The sequence below is a fragment of the Oryctolagus cuniculus genome, chromosome 3, assembly GCF_051225735.1.
Source record: "Oryctolagus cuniculus isolate XC-2025 breed Fujian yellow rabbit chromosome 3, ASM5122573v1, whole genome shotgun sequence".
Lineage (NCBI taxonomy): Eukaryota > Metazoa > Chordata > Mammalia > Lagomorpha > Leporidae > Oryctolagus > Oryctolagus cuniculus.
Window position 1 is genome coordinate 165,398,373 of NC_142869.1, and position 19,950 is coordinate 165,418,322.

A 19,950-nucleotide genomic window follows, 5' to 3' on the forward strand; every position below is an offset into this window, starting at 1 on the left:
CCAAGAGGTGCTACAATGCCCACCCCTAGAAAACATTTTTTAAGATTTATTTGTTTATTTATTTGAAAGAACTATGGGAGACCGGTACCGTGGATCACTTGGTTAATCCTCCACCTGCGGTGCCAGCATCCCATATGGGCACCGGGTTCTAGTCCTGGTTGCTCCTCTTCTAGTCCAGCTCTCTTCTTCGGCCTGGGAAGGCAGTGGAGGATGGCCCAAGTGCTAGGGCCCTGCACCCACATGGGAGACCATGAGGAAGCACCTGGCTCCTGGCTTCAGATCAGCGCAGCTTCAGCCGTTTCAGCCAACTGGGGAGTGAACCAACGGATGGAAGACCTCTCTCTCTCTCTTTCTCTCTCTCTCTCTGCCTTTCCTTCTCTCTCTGTGTAACTCTGACTTTCAAATAAATCTTTAAAAGAAAAAGAGAGAGCGAGCGAGCGAGCTATGGAGAGAGTGGGGGAGAGACAGGGATCAGAGATCTTCTGTCCACTGGTTCACTCTGCAAATGGCCACAGTGGCACAGCTGAGCCAGCCTGAAGCCAGAAGCCAGGAGCTTCATCCAGATCTCCCATATAGGTGCAGGGGCTGAACTTTTGGACCCTCTTCTGTTGCTTTCCCAGGCCATTTTCAGGGAGCTGGTTGGAAGTGGAGTGGCCGGGACTTGAAACCAGTGCCCATATGGGATGCTGGCACTGCAGGTGGCAGCTTTACCCAGTACATCACAATGCCAGCCCCGAAAACAGTTTTTAAGTAAAGCACAGCATTGCTTTGTCTTATTTTAAATATAACACCCTTCTCATTTAGCAGCTTCTTGGCCCATTTCTCTCAGAAACCAGTATCTTTGATCAGTAGTTTTTTTGAACAATGAGGAGGAGGAGTAGGGAGGGGATTGTCTATAATAAATGCAGTTGTCTCATTTGCTGTCTTTTCTTTGCCAAAGACTTCCCCAGCTTTCAGATACCAGCTACATCACACACTTCTGACCTGGTCTGGAAGCACTTCCTTAGACGGCCACTGATAGCCAGGCAGCCAGGAGAGTTAGGCCCTTGAGCACCCTCTAGTGTATTGCCAAAGACCTTACCTGGGAACTCCGAAAGCGCCTTTTAATCCCCAAGAGAATGCCTGGAGCCAGCTCTTGTTTGGGGCCAAAATCTCAAGTTAAGAAAGTTTTAACAGACGTCTGACTTACGTTCCAGTTTACATGTTAGTGCAATGAAGTTTCCATTGAGACTATCCCTGCGTACCAAGGAAACAGGGGAAGCCTCTCCAGCCTTCTTTTAGGAGAAAAGCAGTAGCAGAAAGGCTCCTGCGTTTCCCCCCTGAGAATGGGACTCAAACCACACAGAGCAGTTGACACGGCTCACATCTCAGATTCCCAGTGGGGAGATACGCAGGACGAAGTTTGAAGCATCCCAGTCTCGAGAAATGACAAGGTGACGCTCCATCAGGCACTGGAAAACTCCCGCAGGAGCCTTGCTCCTCAGCTGTTTCCACGTGGAGGATTTTCTGCTTTGTTCAGGTTGGGGATCATGTCCTTTTAAAGATTGTCTTTGTTAATCTGCTTGACTTCTACTGAGAAATCTTTTGTACTTTATGGTAGGCGAAATACCTCATCTATGTGCATGGAGATCAGCAATAACCTTTTCCTTATTATTATTATTATTTTACATTTTAATATCTCCTCTTCCCACTCAGGCTCTCTTGTAGTGCTTGGTACTTTTCCCTGGGACATCTGGTTGATTGATGTTCCAGCCGGCTTGCTACCCAATATTCTTTTGGTTAGAAGTAATTCCTTCCATAGAGGGTTTGTTCAAGTTGCTTGTTGGTTTGAAAGGGAGAGAGATGTTGAGAAACACTGGAATTGTATGAACTTGAAAGTGAGACAGAAGCCTTTAAGGCATCTGGTAAATGGTGGTGGAAGTAGCTTGACTATAACTGGGGATCAGGATTGGCACTTAAAGCACAGACTCATTTGAGAAACTGATGAAAACAAGTAGCCTCTGCCCAGGAAAAAATACACAAAGTTTTGCATACTGTTTTTTAAAAAGATTTATTTTTATTTATTTGAAAGAGAGTTACAGAGAGAGGTAGAGACAAAGAGAAAGGCCTTCCATCCGCGGATTCACTCCCCAGATGACTGCAATGCCCAGAGCTGTGCTGATCCGATACTGTTGTAAAGCGCTCTTGATATTCACCCATTCCAGATCAAGAACGTTTGGTCTTAGAGAGTAGAAATGTTGCTATTTTAAACTTGTGTATCATTTTGTAGTCTTCAAAAGCTTCTCACATTATTTTACTTTGTTGTGTCAGCCCACCTTTGAGATAGGCAAAGTAGATATTATTGTCCTCATTTCACAAATGAGAATTACAGATGTTAAGAAGTAGCAATAAAGATCCATCCTTTGTAGTACTGCTTTATGTACTTGAAAGGAAATACATTGATTTCTTTTCACCTGATCCTCCTTAGGGTAAATGGATCTTCTATCCTTCCCATGTGTTCTGTTTTTCTTAATGTGTTAACTATATTGATTCTTTTTTTTTTTTTTTTTTTTTTGACAGGCAGAGTGGACAGTGAGAGAGAGAGACAGAGAGAAAGGTCTTCCTTTGCCGTTGGTTCACCCTCCAATGGCCGCCGCGGCCGGCGCGCTGCGGCCGGCGCACCGCGCTGATCCGATGGCAGGAGCCAGGAGCCAGGTGCTTTTCCTGGTCTCCCATGGGGTGCAGGGCCCAAGCACCTGGGCCATCCTCCACTGCACTCCCTGGCCACAGCAGAGGGCTGGCCTGGAAGAGGGGCAACCGGGACAGAATCCGGCGCCCCGACCGGGACTAGAACCCGGTGTGCCGGCGCCGCAAGGCGGAGGATTAGCCTAGTGAGCCGCGGCGCCGGCCATAACTATATTGATTCTTAAGAGTCTTAAGTGATGAAAATCAGAATTAGATCCAGTTGTGTTGGCTATGAAGCAAGGATTACCCCATGGAATCCTTTGACCTTCACATAACCTTTCCTGTTCCACCTGTGAATACTTGTGTTCCTCTGTGGTTGTGGTGGATAGGATGAAGAGTTGGCTAAGCAGGGAGTCGGCACAGTCAGGGCTGTCTTATTTACACTTGGAGGAAGTGTCGGAGCCGCAGTTCCCCAAGTGTGCTCTCCGGCAGCATCAGCATCACCTGGGAACTCGTTAGAGATGCGAAACCCTGGTCCGGTCCAGACCTAGTAAATCAGAAACTCTGGGGGTGGGCTCAGCACTGTGCCTTACTAATAGCCCTTAGATAATGCTGATGCGAGCCAACTTGAAGACTAACTTGTTGGGTAGTAAGGCTTTTCCTGTGTCCTGTCAGTGATCGTATCCTGAAGTATCCCGTGGTTATTCGGTACAGTGACTTAAGCCACTGGAATGAGGAGCTCCCTTTTACCTGAGTGAGTGTAATGAGGCCTCAGCTTAGCATGTGCTAGGGTGAGCATTCCTTGTTAGGAAGACCAGGCGTTTAGAGATTCGTCAAGCAAGAAGGGAAACACTGGTCTGTCTCACTTTGTGAAATTATGAGAAAGGTAAGAGATCAAGGTTGTCTTGGTGATGCTTATCATCAGTGTTTGAGTTCATTTAAGTTGCTTCTGTTCCTTGTTAGTGGCATTGGGCAAAATTGCTAGTTAAAGAGCTGTTAGAATTGTAGTTCTTATATGATTAGCTATTTCAGAATTGTGGTTTAATCAGCATAAGAGCATCTGAGGTGATGTCTGAGACCCAGTAAGCAAATTAATTGAAAGAGTAACTTTAAATCAGGCAAACTCAAAGATACATTAGGAACAATGAGTTGGGGCCAGCACACCTAGGATTAGGGTGAGGGGCATTCTTTGGTCTTCTGATTATTATCATAAGGTGTGGTACAAAGACAGCTTCCAGCCGTGAACACAGGCTTGGAGTCCAGTCCCATCACTTACTTGTAAGCCATGAGTCCTCTCAGGTTTGCACTTTCTGCTCTGTCAAGTGAGGATAATAGTGTCTGCTTCTGAAGACCGCACAGGGTAACAGAAGCACCATACTATACACAAGGTGTGCTTATAGGCACTCAAAAAAATTTGTCTTCCTCCTTTTCTTCTCTTCTACTAGAGAAGTCAGTAAACACTATACAGTATAACCTTTTCTATCAAAATAAGGATTATCCTTTAAGAAGAATCTACCATTTTATGTTGTTTCCTGTGCTCAACAGAGAAGACTCTCTCTCTCTCTCTTTTTTTTTTATAGGAAGAATTCAAATCACAATCCCACCCCTAGTGACTGTAGCCTGCAGTTGAGTGTACTGGGTCTTTTTCGGGAATTAGTGAACAGGCAGCTTCTCTGTCCTTTTGTTTGAGTCTTTATTTGGCGTGTAATCAAGTTGTTGTGACACTGAGCATTCCGAGATAAGGAACTCCTCCTTTATGGTCCCACCTGCCAGGAGGCACGTTTTTTGCGGGAAAACTGGGTCACTGGGGGCCAAATCAACAACCATCTTGAGATGGGACTAAAAACTGAAATGTCAAAACCTGTATGAAAGATGCACAACCAAGAGTAAGGCAAGACTGAGAAGGCGATATTGCTGAGACTGCTGGCCCAGACTGTCCACTCCAAGGACAGAGTGTGGGGTAGGGGTTTCCCAAGCACTTGTCACCATTTTTTTTTTTTCTGACTCTCTAAATAAATTCCCTCATTGTTTTAGTGGCTCTGTAGTTAATTTTTTTCTAATGAGACTAGGTTGACTGAAATCATCTGACAGGGAAAAGAAGGAGGTAAGGTTAAAAAGGAACCTAATTAGCAAGTTAATTATAGCAAGCAAAAAAGTGCACTGGTTACATAAATAAGCTATTGTTATATGCCTGCAAGTTGGGCCTTGTCAAAGGACTTGTTAAGGTTTAGAGGTCAGAGGATCCGTGTAATTAGGTGTTTAGGAAAAATAACAATAAAAACAAATGAGCCCCCAGAATTAGGAATGGCTGATGAGCCACTAACAGACATGCCTTATTAAATTTGGGCCCAGTTATTGGAACTGCTTTAGGGATTCCAAGGAAGGGTAACACACCCCCCCCCCCCCAAAAAAAAAAAAAAAAACCAGCTGGAACCAGAGCCAACAGAACTGCTGATGAGGAAAGTTTAAAGGCCTGGCCACAGGGTCCCCAGACCAGAGAGGTGGCAGTAGGGCTGCAATGTCACTATGCTGAGCAGCAAGAAGAAATACGTTATCAATGGCAACGCTGGGATTGAAGCCCAGGTGAGGCTCAGCTCTTATCTACCAGTCGCTGTGACCATTGCTGTGCAAGGTCGCCTGTCTGTGTTCTCTTTTTGCTTCCTCTCCCGCTCTTGCCCCTCCCTGCAGCATAAGGCGAGCTCCCCTTCTCTTCACACTCTTTCCCTGCCTTGCCCTGATGCCTGTTGGAATTACGTGGTTCTCCCTGAAATGGCAAAAAAAAAAAAAAAAAAAGTTATCTTAAGGGACACTTTTGGTTCAGACAAGGTGGGCAACTTAGGGATAGAATCTACCAAAGTAGCACAAAGGGAGTGGGTAAGATGACTCCATTAGAAAATGGGCTTTTGAGTGAAAATGTAATACCATTTAATTATTGAGGGGAAGCAGGCACCAGGAATGACCTACTTAACTCATCTGTTCTGGTTATCGGTGAAAGATAAACATTTATTTCTTGGGGAAATGGTATGATTTATTATATGTAAATGATTAGTCTCTACGATTCTTCTGTCTTAAAGAGCCTTGAATTCAGTATCTAACCAGTAAGCAAGGTTTTAGAACTGTGTTTAAACAGAGAAAGCCTGCACGGCCTAGTCTTTAGTGCCAAAAGACAGCCAAAACTTTTCCTGGGTGGAAGGGATTGCTATAAGTGGAAAAGACTGTAAAGAAGGGAGCTCAGCACAGGGCAACTTGCTTGAAAAGATAATGCAGCTATGTCTCTGTAAGGTTTAGTGTTACTGGAGCAAATTAATCTGTCCTCATCCCAGTCCACAAATCTTGACAATGAGAGTGACTGGCCCCCTCTAGTGGTGTCTGCATGTGAGCGCATGCGTGTGTGTGTGTGTGTGTGTGTGTGTGTGGATAGGGTGTTGTTCTGCATATCTGAGGCAGGGTTTATCTGTTTTTTATAGGGGGACACTCCAGATGTTAATGGTGCAGGGCAGCATTTGGAGGGTCAGCTTTTTTTTTATTTATTAGGCCAGCGCCGCGGCTCACTAGGCTAATCCTCCGCCTTGCAGCGCCGGCACACCGGGTTCTAGTCCCGGTCAGGGCACCGGATTCTGTCCCGGTTGCTCCTCTTCAGTCCAGATCTCTGCTGTGGCCAGGGAGTGCAGTGGAGGATGGCCCAAGTGCTTGGGCCCTGCACCCGCCTAGGAGACCAGGAGAAGCACCTGGCTCCTGGCTTCGAATCAGCGCAGTGCGCTGGCCGTAACATGCCAGCTGCTGCGGCCATTGGGGGATGAACCAACGGCAAAGGAAGACCTTTCTCTCTGTCTCTCTCTCTCTCTCTCTCTCTCTCTCACTGTCCACTCTGCCTGTCAAAAAAAAAAAAAAAAAAGATTTATTTATTAGAGAGGCAGAGGCACAGAGAGAAAGAGAAAGGTCTTCCATCTGCTGGTTCATTCCCCAAATGGCCACAACAGCACCAATCGAAAGCCAGGATCCTGGAGCTTCTTCCGGGTCTCCTACGTGGGTGCAGGGGCTGAAGGACTTGGGCCATATTCTACTGCTTCCCCAGGCCATAGCAGAGAGCCATATTGGAAGTGGAACAGCTGGGACTTGAACCAGCGCCCATATGGATGGCGGCACTGCTGGTGGCGGCTTCACTCTGTATGCCACAGCGCCGACCCTGGGAGGCAGAGTTTTGAGCCTTACTGCTGTCCACCTCACCAGCTTCCCTCTGCCCAGCTTCCTCTTCCCAACCTTTTTTTTGCTTTTAAAAGTTATTTTAACTTTAGATGTGTCTCATGCTTGATATATTGCTATAATCCTGAATATTCAACCAAGTACCATGAAGAAAGAATAGGCTACTTTAGACTCACTGACTCAGCACGTGATCGAGTGCCTGAGGATGTGAGAGTGAACACAATTCACAGCCCCCGCCTCTGTGGAACCTGTAATTTGTAGAGAATAAGGTAGCTAGAAAGCTGGTTATGCTCTGTGTGCTAAGTGTTGTGTTAAGGAGAAGTCTGTGAAGGTTCATGTGCATCCCACGGGAGTACGTAAGTAATGACATTTTCTCATTTTGGACTACATTGCTACTTTAACAGAATAATCAATTTGTCATTTTGCATTTTGCATCAATCTCCCAATGCAATGCATTTTGCTATTGCTGAAAACAGTCTGCAAACTCTAAAGAACTGCACAGGTTTTATTTGTTGTTAGAGCTATGGGAATGCTATGAATTCTTCTAAGAGGCAATGCTAAGCTCATTCAGTTTGACATTGGCTCCCTGGTCTCAATCCTCAGGTGACTCGGTAGTTCCCTCTGTCTGCAAGAAGTATAGCCATCGGTTGCTGCTTTCATTCTGGTGCGCTTGGTCTGCGTTCTGCCCATCAGGAAACCATCTCTCCCTCGCTGTTGTCAGATCTTGCATCTTTTTCAGTAGACCTTCCTCTGTGCCACCTTGGAGCCAGCAGAATAATCTAAGCAATTCTACAAACGTCCAATTAGGGAAGAAAAGTCATTAGTTGAATAAATTATAGGAGCTTTGATCTGTACAGATTTAGAAAGTGTCAGCTGGAACCTCCCAGAGGTTATAGGGGAACAAGATAAAGCCACATTGTCAGATGTTGTCCAAAGTATGATCTGAGGGTTAGTGCGTATTCAGTCTAGTCACTTACTCCTCTTCCAATTCTTATAATTAACTAATGATCAGTCTTGTGGCTTTTAGGTATTTTATGATACCAAACATTTTAAAATAATAATGTTCATTTACTAATACCAGAAAGCTAACTAATTTGACTATGACTCAACTTTCTAGAAATTTATTTTAACCAGTGCATCTCACGCTCCAGTTTTTTGAGGGGGTGGGAGGGGTTGGAGTTTTATCGTAAAAAAAAGATATAGAAAGAGTGGCCCAAAGATTTAAATTTTATACAAGCACAGTAGGTCACAAATGAAATGCCATTTTTCCTTCCAAAGAGTCTTTTCCAAATATGGGTGGGTACAATCAGATCCACCGCGAGGGAAGCTGCAAGCCTGTAGGGTGAATTCTGGGTGGCTGTGTCAAAGTGGAGATTCTTTTCCTTTATAGAACTAGGTTTCTTTTTCTTAGCAGATCCAATTTGCTGATCAGAAGCAAGAGTTCAACAAGCGTCCCACCAAAATTGGGCGTCGCTCTCTGTCTCGTTCCATTTCTCAGTCGTCTACTGACAGCTACAGCTCGGGTGAGTAAGAAGCTGCCGTGGACCCCCCTGGCGAGGCTGACAGGGGTGATCCAGGGACCCTCCCTTGTACTCAAGGCTGATCATGCGTAAGCAGGCCTCTGCTTGAAGTTAATAATTCATGTCAAAATTTAGAGCAAAATTCTGGATGAACTCTGGGTTTCTCTTGGGAATTCAGAGTGGAGGCCTGCTCTTTCAGTGGAGATTAAGGAAGTTGAATTCTTTGATCTACTCTGAAGGATGAGAGCATGCAGTTCACCAGGGACCTCCCCTCATTAGGTGGAGAGAATTGTGTTTTCCCCATACCTCCAAAATAAAAAAGAGGTTTCCATCCCTCCATCTGGTACTTGCAAATTGACAGGGAAATTTCAGTTGCTCAAAGGAACCATGAAGACATGGTAGCTAGTTTAGGCAGGTGGGCCCTTTGCCTTCTCTCCTAAGCTGTGGCATTGTATTGCTTGTTGCTCCTTGCTTCCTTTGCCGTGACAATAATTCAGATCCTTGGCCCAAGGATGAGTTACATTTAATAGCGCATGAGCTATTATGACAAAGGACTCCTTGACGGTATTGGCTATTTGTACAACAGTGCTCAGTATGAGTCTGATTTAAATGTGGAGCATTTTATTTTCCCCTTATGATAGAATGTGAACAGGGAACTGGGTATGTGTCCTAGTTACTTCTTCATATTTTAATTGACGAAATTATATATTTATCATGTATAATATGTTTTAGAATATGTATACATTGTGGAATCATTTCTTTACCTCTTCATATTATAGTTTATAATATTCATTAGAAGATTTTTATCATGACCTGAAATTTTACTTGTTTTTCACACAAATAAGAAAGTAGGGGCTAGCGCCGTGGCTCACTTGGTTAATCCTCCACCAGTGGTGCCAGCATCTCATATGGGCACCGGTTCTAGTCCTGGTTGCTCCTCTTCTGGTCCAGCTCTCTGCTGTAGCCCAGGAGGGCAATGGAGGATGGCCCAAGTGCTTGGGCCCTGCACCTGCATGAGAGACAAGGAGGAAGCACCTGGCTCCTGGCTTCGCATCGGCACAGCACCGGCCGTGGCAGCCATTTGGGGAGTGAACCAATGGAAGGAAGACCTTTCTCTCTGTCTCTCTCTTTCTCACTGTCTATAACTCTACCTGTCAAATAAATTTAAAAAAAGAAAGTAGTTTTTGTTATAAATTTCAAGAAAGATTATTTGGGAAACTAGCTTTTAGGTTGGGTAGATTGTTACTTACATATTTTCTACATTTTTCTTTTTAGTTTCTACTGGCAATAACTGAATCACATACAGCATATGACAGTCTGGGTAAAGGCTCAAGTTCATACAATGACCCCAAGACCCTATATCATCCAGTCTCCCATTACATGTCTAATCACATCTACTTCCCAAACCTCCCTCTTCCCCAGCTTCACCAAATCTCAACTTCCCATGGAGGCCTTGGAGGCCTATCCTGGATTTTTTTTTTTTTTTTTTTTTTTTTTTGACAGGCAGAGTGGACAGTGAGAGAGAGAGAGACAGAGAGAAAGGTCTTCCTTTGCTATTGGTTCACCCTCCAATGGCCGCCGCGGCCGGTGCGCTGTGGTGGGCGCACCGCGCTGATCCGATGGCAGGAGCCAGGTGCTTCTCCTGGTCTCCCATGGGGTGCAGGGCCCAAGGACTTGGGCCATCCTCCACTGCACTCCTGGGCCACAGCAGAGAGCTGGCCTGGAAGAGGGGCAACCGGGACAGAATCCGGCGCCCCAACCAGGACTAGAACCCGGTGTGCCGGCGCCGCAGGCGGAGGATTAGCCTAGTGAGCCGCAGCGCCGTCCTGATATTCTTTTCTAAAATTTGTTTGTTTCTTTGTTTGAAAGGCAAAGTGTCAGAAACAGATGGAGAGGAAGAGAGCAAGAGAGCAATCTTCCATCTACTGGTTCACTCCCCTGAATGGCCACAACAGCCAGGGCTAGACCAAGCCAAAGCCTGGAGCCAGGAATTCCATCCTTATTGGGACATCGTTTGCTGCCTTTCCAGGCGCATTAGTGAGGGTTGGAAGCTGAGCCGTCAGGACCATAACCAGCAACGTCAGTGTCACAGCAGTGGCCTAATATTCTGTGCCACAACACTGGTCCCATGGCTGCCCTTTCAAAATTGTATACAGCTGGGGCCAGCACTGTAGCATAGCAGGTGAAGCCACTGCCTGCAGTACCAGCATCCCATATGGATGCTGGTTCATCCAGCTGTTCCATTTCTGATCCAGCTCTCTGCTATGGCCTGGGAAGGCAGTAGAGGACGACTCAAGTCCTTGGGCCCCTGTGCCCACGTGGGAGACCTGGAAGAAGCTCCAGGCTCCTGGCTTCAGATTGGCCCAGCTCTGGCCCATTTGCGGCCATTTAGGGAGTGAACCAGTGGATGAAAGACCTCTGTCTCTCTCTCTGCCTCTGCCTCTCTGTAACTCTGCTTTTCAAATAAATAAATAAATCTTTAAAAAGTTGTACACACAGAGGGTCTGTAGTTATTAACAATGTATTGTATTCATGAAAATGGCTTAGCAAATTTTAAGTGTTCCCTCTGAAAAATGAAGGAGATAATGCATTTGTCAGTCAGCTCTACTGAGCGACTCCATAATTTTGTCAAAACTAATTATAAATTAATACTGTACAAACACCCACTCACCACTGCATATCAAGTTTTCCTCTTTTATTTTTCTTTTTAAGTTTTTCTTATTTGAAAGAGTTACAGAGAAAGAGGGAGAGACAGAGAGAGATCTTCCATCTGCTGGTTTACTCCCCAAGTAGCTACAACAGCCAGGGCTGAGCCGGGCTGAATCCAGGAGCCTGGAGCTTCATCCACTTCTCCCACTTAGGTGGCAGGGGCCCACGCACTTGGGTCATCTTCCACTGCCTTTCCCAGGCCATTAGTAGGCAGCCAGGTCAGGAGTGGAGTAGCCTAGACACGAACCCACGCCCATATGGGAAGTCAGTGTCACAGGTGGCAGCTTTACCTGCTATGCCACAGCTGCAGCCACTCCTTCTCCTTTATTTTTCTTTATGGCACTTACTATCATATAACATGCTATAATTTTTTACTAATTTATTTTCGCCTTTCTCCCCCTACTTGAATGCAAGATCCGTGACTATAGAGATTTTGTCTCTTTTATTTTTTGCCTCTTTATTCCCAGTGCTTAGAACTATATTTGACACATAAAACATACTCAATAAATAAATATTAGTAAAAGATGTTCAGAGACATGCTTAGTATGCTCTGCCTAATTATTGAGATACCGGATATGTTCTATATTCATGAACATCCAGCGTAAGATTTATGACATTAAAAAAAAATTTCCTGCCCAAAGCACTCATCTTGCTAAGTATACTTAAAATAAGCTCTGGTCTCCCCTCACTTCTGAATGATCCGAGTGTTAAGTTTTCCCAGGCTTTCATTTAGGAAGCTGTACCAGCCTTTCTCATCTGAACCACAGAACACAAAAATGATTTGTTAGATTTGTTTTCTGAATTATCCAAAAGATGATACCTTACTAGTACCTTTTTAGATGTGTGGGGGGAACTTAGTTCATTCTGTACAATGGATACTTCAAGGCTTTAGAAATTAATTCTAGTGGAACCCGAATTGAAAATGGCTGCTACACACTGACACGTCTGCTGCTACTGCTCTTACCAAATGAATAGGTTGTTCCAAGAGGAATTGTGTGACTATTAGGATTAGTGGTCAGTAGGACTAATTCACATGGAACCCTGACTGCTGCTTCTCCAAGCGACAACTCAGTCTCACCGCTGCCAGGAGGAAGGGCTTAGTCAGGCTTGAGTAATAGAATGTGTATGTGTTCTGTGGAGTAGATATGGGTTCCTGATTCATTGAGTTATGTTTGTTTCTGGGAAATCATGAAACAAAAGATCATCTCAGAGTAGGCTGGCATTGCGGTGCAGGGTTAAGGCATCGTTGCAATAATGCACCTGGGAAAGCAGTGGAGAAGGCCCCTGGCAGCCATGTGGGAGACCTAGACAGTTCAAAGCTCCTGGCTTTGGCCTGGCCCATCCTTGGCTGTTATGGCCATTTGGGAAGTGAACCAGATAATGGAAGATCTCTCTCTGTCTCTTCCCCCTCTCACTGTAACTCTGCCTTTCAAATAAATAAATAAATCTTAAAAAAATCACCCAAGGGTAAAGTCATATTATAGTTTATATTACTTTTCTACATACAAGCTGAACCCTTTGGGAATGCTGTTATGTTTTTAATTCATAAGATTTTTCTGGTGGTGGTTCAGGTCAAGAGTGAGTATAGGCAGAAAGAGAGGCTGTTACTTCCCCATTTTACAGTTGGATAAATTAAAATTGGCCACTTACCAGTGCAGGGTGAGGCTAGATCTAGGGTCTCAAGTCTGTACTTTACAGGTTATTGATTGTTCACTTTTAATAAAATTATGACTCAGGGCTTCAAAATACACCAATAATTACAAATACTATAAACTATATATACACATATATATGTTCTTTAATACATTGCAACTTTTTTTTTATTTTTTTTTATTTTTTGACAGGCAGAGTGGACAGTGAGAGAGAGAGACAGAGAGAAAGGTCTTCCTTTACCGTTGGTTCACCCTCCAATGGCCGCCGCGGCCGGCGCGCTGCGGCCGGCGCACCGCGCTGATCCGATGGCAGGAGCCAGGAGCCAGGTGCTTTTCCTGGTCTCCCATGGGGTGCAGGGCCCAAGCACCTGGGCCATCCTCCACTGCACTCCCTGGCCACAGCAGAGAGCTGGCCTGGAAGAGGGGCAACCGGGACAGAATCCGGCGCCCCAACCGGGACTAGAACCCGGTGTGCGGCGCCGCTAGGCGGAGGATTAGCCTAGTGAGCTGCGGCGCCGGCCGCAACTATTTTCTTTTTTTTTAAGATTTATTTATTTATTTGAAAGTGTGGGGAGCAACTGGGAGCAACTTGGACTAGACTAAGTTACTGGAATTAAGACTTATTCTATGCATCTGCTCTCCCACAATATGGCGCTGGGAGAGGAGGAAACAGCTTCTACACAGCTGCCTCCAGTTCAACCAATAAACAGCAGGACCTGCTCCTGATTGGAGGAGAGCAGCGTACTCGGCGTGTGGGCAGCCGAGTTGGGATTGGCGGAAGAGGACTATAAAGGAGGAGAGAGACAACATGCACCAGGAACATCTAAGGGGAACATCTAAGAGGAACACCTGTGCAGCCCCCGAGAGAGCCGGCCGGCGGTGTGCTGCTCCCCCGCGGAATTGGGGAAAGTGGCAGGGGGAACCGCCCTTCCACGGAGGTGGAAGGGACGGTAGCCAACCCGGGAAGAACCAGCAGCAAACCCGGGGAGGGCCGAGCAGACGAAAGAACAGCGCAGGGTCCTGTGTCGTTCCTCCACGAAGACAGGGAGCGACATAATGGTGCCGTGACTCGGATATGAAGCCTAGGCAGGGTTTAGTGTCATTCCTCCACGAAGAGGGGGAACGACATAATGGTGCCGTGACTCGGATATGAAGCCTAGGCAGGGTTTAGTGTCGTTCCTCCACGAAGAGGGGGAGCGACAGAAAGAGTTACAGAGAAGGAGAAGCAGAGGCAGAGAGAGAGAGAGAGAGAGAAATCGATCTTCCGTCTGCTGATTCATTCCCTAAATGGCCACAGTGGACAGGGCTGGGCCAGACCAAAGCCAGGAGCTTCTTCCAGGTTTCCCACGTGCGGGCAGGGGTCCAAGCACTTGGGCCATCTTTCAGTGCTTTCCCAGGTGCATTAGCAGGGAGCTGGATTGGAAGTGAAGCATCTGGGACTGGAACCAGTGCTCTATGGAGTACCGGCACAGCAGGGAGCGGCTTTATCTGCTATGCCATGATGCCGGACCCCTCAACTATGTTCATGAATGTGCTACTTAAAATATAGTGGGAGAAATAGGTACGGAGGGGACCAGCATTGTGGCACAGTGGATTAAGCTGCCATCTGCAACACCAGCATCCCATAATGGAGTGCCAGTGCTCTGCTTCCACTCTAGCTTCCTGCTACTGCACCTGGAAAAGCAACAAAAGATGGTCTAAATATCTGGGACCCTGCCACCCATGTGGGAAACCCCTGATGAAGTTCCAGCCTCCTGGCTTTGGCCTGGTCCAGCTCCAGTCATTATGGCAATTTGAGGAGTGAAGCAGCAGATGGAAGTTTCTCTCTCTCTCTTTCTCTCTCTCCTTCTCTCTTAGTCTGCCTTTCAAATAAATAAATCTAAAAAAAATGAATATGGATTTCAAAAGATAAATGAACAAATGCCACGCTAGTTCAGAAATAGTCTTTGCACTGTATTCACATTGGTAGCACTTTCTCTTGGTCTGGATCTGCCATGTTACAGGCATGTAATAGTACCATCCAGACCACTGATACTTTTGGTTCTTACCTGACACCAAGTCTGTATAAAAGGCTCTGCGAAAACAAATCTTTTTGACTCAAAGAAAAACATTGATTGAACTAACTAAAATAACTTTTTTTTTTCCATTTAGAATTAGGGAAATGGTATAAGCAGTGTTTTTCTTTGAGGTGGAAAAAACCAATTCAAGCCAAGAATTGGAATGCTTCTCTTGAGGGGAAGTTTTTATTTTTATTTTATTTTGCCTTTTTTTTTTTTCCCCTGACTCATGCTTAGAGGCTGAAGAGCAAATAGGCGGGGAGAGCTATTCTGGGTAGAGTTAGGACTTCAGTCTCAACCTCTTTAATCAAGGCTAGCCAACCACTTGTTGATTTGATAGATTAATAGATGACAGAGGTAGGAAAAAGAAGCTGCTAAATAATATTACATAGATGTCATTTCTTTCCCATTCAGAATCCTGAAGCTGAGTAAGAACCCTTAAAGATGTTGTATTTGGTACCAAATTTAAAATATAGAGGCTAGTGGGACAAGTATTATGGCACAGTGGGTCAAGCTGCCACTTGCAGCACCGACATCCCTTATGGAGCCGATTCGAGTCCCAGCTTCTCTGCTTCCAATCCAGCTTCGTGCTAATGCTCCTGGGAAAGCAGAGAAAGATGGCCCAAGTGCTTGGGCTCCTGCCACCCACGGCAGGGACCCAGATGGAGTTCAGGCTCCTGGCTTTGGCTTGGCCCAGCCTCGGGCTTTGTGACCATTTGGGGCATGAAGCAGCAGATAGAAAATCTCTCTCTCTCTCTCTCTCTCTCTCTCTCTCTCTCTCTGTGTGTGTGTGTGTGTGTGTGTGTGTGTGTGTCTGCTTCTCTCTCTCTAACTCTGCTTTTCAAATAAATAACTCTATATATCTGAATATAGATAGGTAGAGTCTACTGTTGTGGTGCAGCAGGCTGAAATGCCGGCATCCATATTGGAGCACCAGTTCAAGTCCCGGCTACTCCTCTTCCAATCCAGCTCCTTGCTAATGTGCCAGGGAAAACAACAGAAAATGGGCAAAGTGCTTGAACTCCTGCCACCCATGTGGGAGACCTTGATGAAGTTCTGAGCTCCTGGCTTTGGCCTTGCCCAGCCCTGACCATTGTGGCCATTTGGGGAGTGAACTAGCAGATGGGAGACCCTGTTAATTTCTGATTTTCCCTCTCTGACTCTCTGTCTTTCAAGTAACTAAAATCTTTTAAAAATAGATAAATTTAAAATATATACAAAAGCAGATGATAACATTGGACATCATTAACTGCTTCATTAATGTTTGGCAAGCATTGTACTGAGCACGTTCTGCTATTTAATCTTAACAACTTGATTCTGAGAAGTCATGTGCTTCTAGTAGACAGTCTTTTGGCATCCTGATTTCTGCTTCATAGCATATATTGCAGCTGTATTGAAAGAAAAATTCAAGTTAATTTTGTAACTACTTATTTCATGTCCAACTCACCTACCAGATGGAAGAGGTAAGGACCATCCATAGCTATCCTCTATGCCTAACACCTAAGCTGTGCCTGGTACATACTAGATACTCAAATTAAAATTTGTTGGTGAACCACTGAATGTGTGAATGTTCAAAGACATACATGGATAAACCGTGCTGTTAAATAGCTGTTGGTATCACCTTCACTTTATACAACCAGAGACTGAGACTTCAATGACAGTTTCTGACTCCAAAACACATAATCATTATGATTTTTAAAAAATTTTAAAAAGACTTATTTATTAGGCCAGCGCCGCAGCTCACTAGGCTAATCCTCCGCCTTGCGGCGCCCGCACACCGGGTTCTAGTCCCGGTCGGGGTGCCGGATTCTGTCCCGGTTGCCCCTCTTCCAGGCCAGCTCTCTGCTGTGGCCCGGGAGTGCAGTGGAGGATGGCCCAAGTGCTTGGGCCCTGTACCCCATGGGAGACCAGGAAAAGCACCTGGCTCCTGCCATCGGATCAGCGCGGTGCGCCGGCCGCGGCGCGCTAGCCACGGCGGCCATTGGAGGGTGAACCAACGGCAAAGGAAGACCTTTCTCTCTCTCTCTCTCACTGTCCACTCTGCCTGTCAAAAAAAAAAAAAAAAAGACTTATTTATTTAAAAGAGTAACAGAAAAAGAGCAATATCTACTACCTGCTGGTTCACTCCCTTATTGGCCACAGTGGCCACGACTGGGTCAGGCCAGAGCCAGGTCTCCCACCTGGGTGTTAGGGGCCCAAGCACTTGGGTCATCCTCCACTGTTTTCCCACATGCATTAGCAGGGAGCTGGATCAGAAGTGGAACAGCTGGGTCTTGAACCAGTACCCATATGGGATGGGAGCATTGTAGCTGGCAGCTTGACCCACTTTGCCAAAATGCCAGCCTCTAACCATTATATTTAAATGGCCATTGGGGAGCATAAACATTATCATGGCTCTAGAAAAAGATTTGAACTTTCAGGACATTCTGAGTGTAAACTCTTTCTTCAAAAGCAATTTCCCTGTACATTTGGGTCAGAATTGGGGGTGGCTGTTACCTTTCTTCTCTTGGATGGTAGAAGCATGGTTCCCCAAGCCTCTAACTCGTCAGCTACTTCCAGATATTGATCAGTGAAACAGATGACTGCGCAGAAGCTGTTTCTGGGTGCTGTTGCCAAAAGTACTTTGAGCTCTCACTCGCCCTAGGAGGGGGAACCACCAGCTTTTTGTACAGATTAGCTCCTTTCAAGAACAAAAGTCCCTTTGGGGATTTACTAATTCCACCACCTCCCCTGGTGCCCACGTTCATTCCTGCAACCTCGTGGCAGGACTTTGTGCTAGGGCAGTTTTCCAGTTCCCAGAGAGATCCCCAAGCCCCTGCTGCCCCAACAGCATGTAGCGCCATGCCTTATTAACTGGGCAAGGTCAGACTTGCCTTTCCAGCCCTCCCAGAGGTAGACCCTCTGCAGAGAAATCCCAGAAATGCCTTAATTCCCCAGATGTGAGCAGATCAGAGCACCATAGACCCAAGGATCTCAGCGCTTTTGCAGCTTTCTCCCCTTGAAAGTTGTAGCAGAGATAGGCGTTTGGCCTAGTAGTTAAGATGCTGCTTGGGAAGTTCACGTCCCATATGCTAGTGCCTGGGTTCCGCTCATGGCCCTACCTCATGATTCCAGCTAACTGCTAATGCAGACCCTGAGAGGTAGCAGATGATGGCTCAACTAGTTGGGTTCCTGTCATCCACATAGGAGACCTGGGTTGAGTTCCTGGCTCTTGGCTTCTGCCTGGCCCAGCCCTGGCTGTTGCTGGCATTTGGGGAGTGACCTAACAAATGGGAACTCTCTCCTCTCTCTCTCTCTCTCTCTGCCTTTCTGTCTGTCTGCCTCTCAAATAAATCAAGTAAATAAAAATGTTTCAAATAAAGGAAAATGCAAAGGAATTTTGAAAGACTCCTGGACAATTGAATTAAGCGTATTTAAGAAGAAGGTGACAGCAGTGCTCTTACTCTGCTGAGAGACGTGGAATGCTTTAGAGACTGTGTTGTATGACCCTTGCAGAACTGTGAAGGTTAGGAAGAACCAGCCGTAGAGACTTAAACATAAATCGAGGACGCAAATTGTTTCAAATCACCCAGCAAATGATTATCAACTCCAAATTACATGCAAACTAGAAAGACCTCCGCTCAGCCTGGGAAGAGCAGCAGCAGTAGCAGCAGCTGCCTGCTAGCTGCGATCAAAAGCCTTAGACCTTTCACCCTCGAGGGTATATTGCTAAATGGATTAGCTATCCCCGAATTCTGTTGCACCAAAAGAGTGTTATTTATTCTTTTCCTTGGGAATCGAAAATGCCAAATGCAGGACCCACTGAGGGCAGCAAGATGGGAGAGTACACTGAATACTTCATTGTCAGTGTCTGATTGGGTCTGTAAGCAGAGTTCAGACTCTGTCTTTGAAAGAAGGCTCTGTTGTGTCAGACAAATACTTTTTGTGTGGTTCTTAATTACTTTCCTTGTTGTCCAGGTCTTATCTGTTCAGTTGTTGTACTCGTTCTAAAGCACAAATTACATCAGAACTGTAAGCAGTAGGCAGAGAAAAGGAGCTGGGATTCCAGAAGACCACAGGTTAATGACCGTGATCTTGCACCAGGACCTTGAACCTATTGCTCCCACGGTACAAACTTTTTCTTTTGCACGTTCAAGGACCTCTTCCTGTCCTGAAGATTAAATAAGCTCTAGAGCTCAAGTTAATGCCACGTAGGGAGAATGTCTTTGGAAGCCCCTCTCGGCTTTCCCTTTCAGGGCCATGGCTAGCACTTCCCTAGGAGATGATCGAGACAGCTCCCGGTCCCACTTAGGTGCTTCCCAGAGGTGGACATTTGTGTGGGACGGGGTGACTGAAAAGCCGCAGTTCCCGCAGTTTGGAATTTTAGAGGATGCCTTTTTTTCCCTGAGGGTCTTTTGTTCTGTCGTTCCAGCGGCTTCATACACAGATAGCTCTGACGATGAGACATCCCCCAGGGACAAGCAGCAAAAGAACTCTAAGGGAAGCAGTGACTTCTGTGTCAAGAACATCAAACAGGCGGAGTTTGGACGAAGAGAAATTGAAATTGCTGAACAAGGTAAACACAGAAGCTCTTACTCCCTCTCGACCTGCTTGTGTTTTTTTGTCCTGTGAATCCTTTCTTACGTCCTGGGGTCTGGTAGCTTGTGAGGTGTCACTGTGATATTGGAGAGGTCTGAGCTCAGGAAACACGGAAGGAGGGGAACTCTGGTGGGTCTAGAAAGAGACCTACGAGGAGAGAGAGAAAGACTGGATAAAGAGGACTGGGGGCCCGGCGCTGTGGCACAGCAGGTTAAAGCCCTGGACTACAGCACCACAGCATCCTATATGGGCGCTGGTTCCAGTCCCGGCTGCTCCACTTCCAATCCGTCTCCCTGCTAATGTGCCTGGGAAAGCAGCAGAAGATGGCCCAAGTCCTTGGGCCCCTGCACCCATGTGGGAGACCCAGAGGAAGCTCCTGGCTCCTGGCTCAGCTCCAGCCATTAAGGCCATCTGGAGAGTAAACCAGCAGATGGAAGACCTCTTTTTCTCTCTCTCTCTGTACCTCTCTAACTCTGTCTTTCAAATAAATAAAATATATATATTTTTTTAAAAAAAGGCTAGCATATAAAGAATCAAAACTCTGGAGTATTTGCCTCTGAAAGTCCT

The 19,950-nt window shown here is 46.0% G+C and overlaps 1 protein-coding gene across 10 annotated transcripts in view; it reads left to right on the forward strand.

Annotated features, from left to right (window-relative positions):
* AHCYL2 (adenosylhomocysteinase like 2) overlaps positions 1-19,950 on the forward strand; it is a 226,754-nt gene that overhangs the window by 156,061 nt on the left and 50,743 nt on the right. For 3 of the 10 annotated variants that reach the window (XM_008258210.5, XM_089328570.1, XM_008258213.5), the window contains exons 2-3: positions 8,282-8,390; positions 19,217-19,360. In XM_008258210.5, the coding sequence (XP_008256432.4) occupies positions 8,282-8,390; positions 19,217-19,360 (253 nt within the window). Of the gene's footprint in view, positions 1-1,085; positions 1,520-2,564; positions 3,551-5,105; positions 5,248-8,278; positions 8,391-19,216; positions 19,361-19,950 lie in introns of those variants that run through there. The other 7 variants (XM_008258209.5, XM_070071304.1, XM_089328569.1 and 4 more) reach the window with 6 other exon arrangements.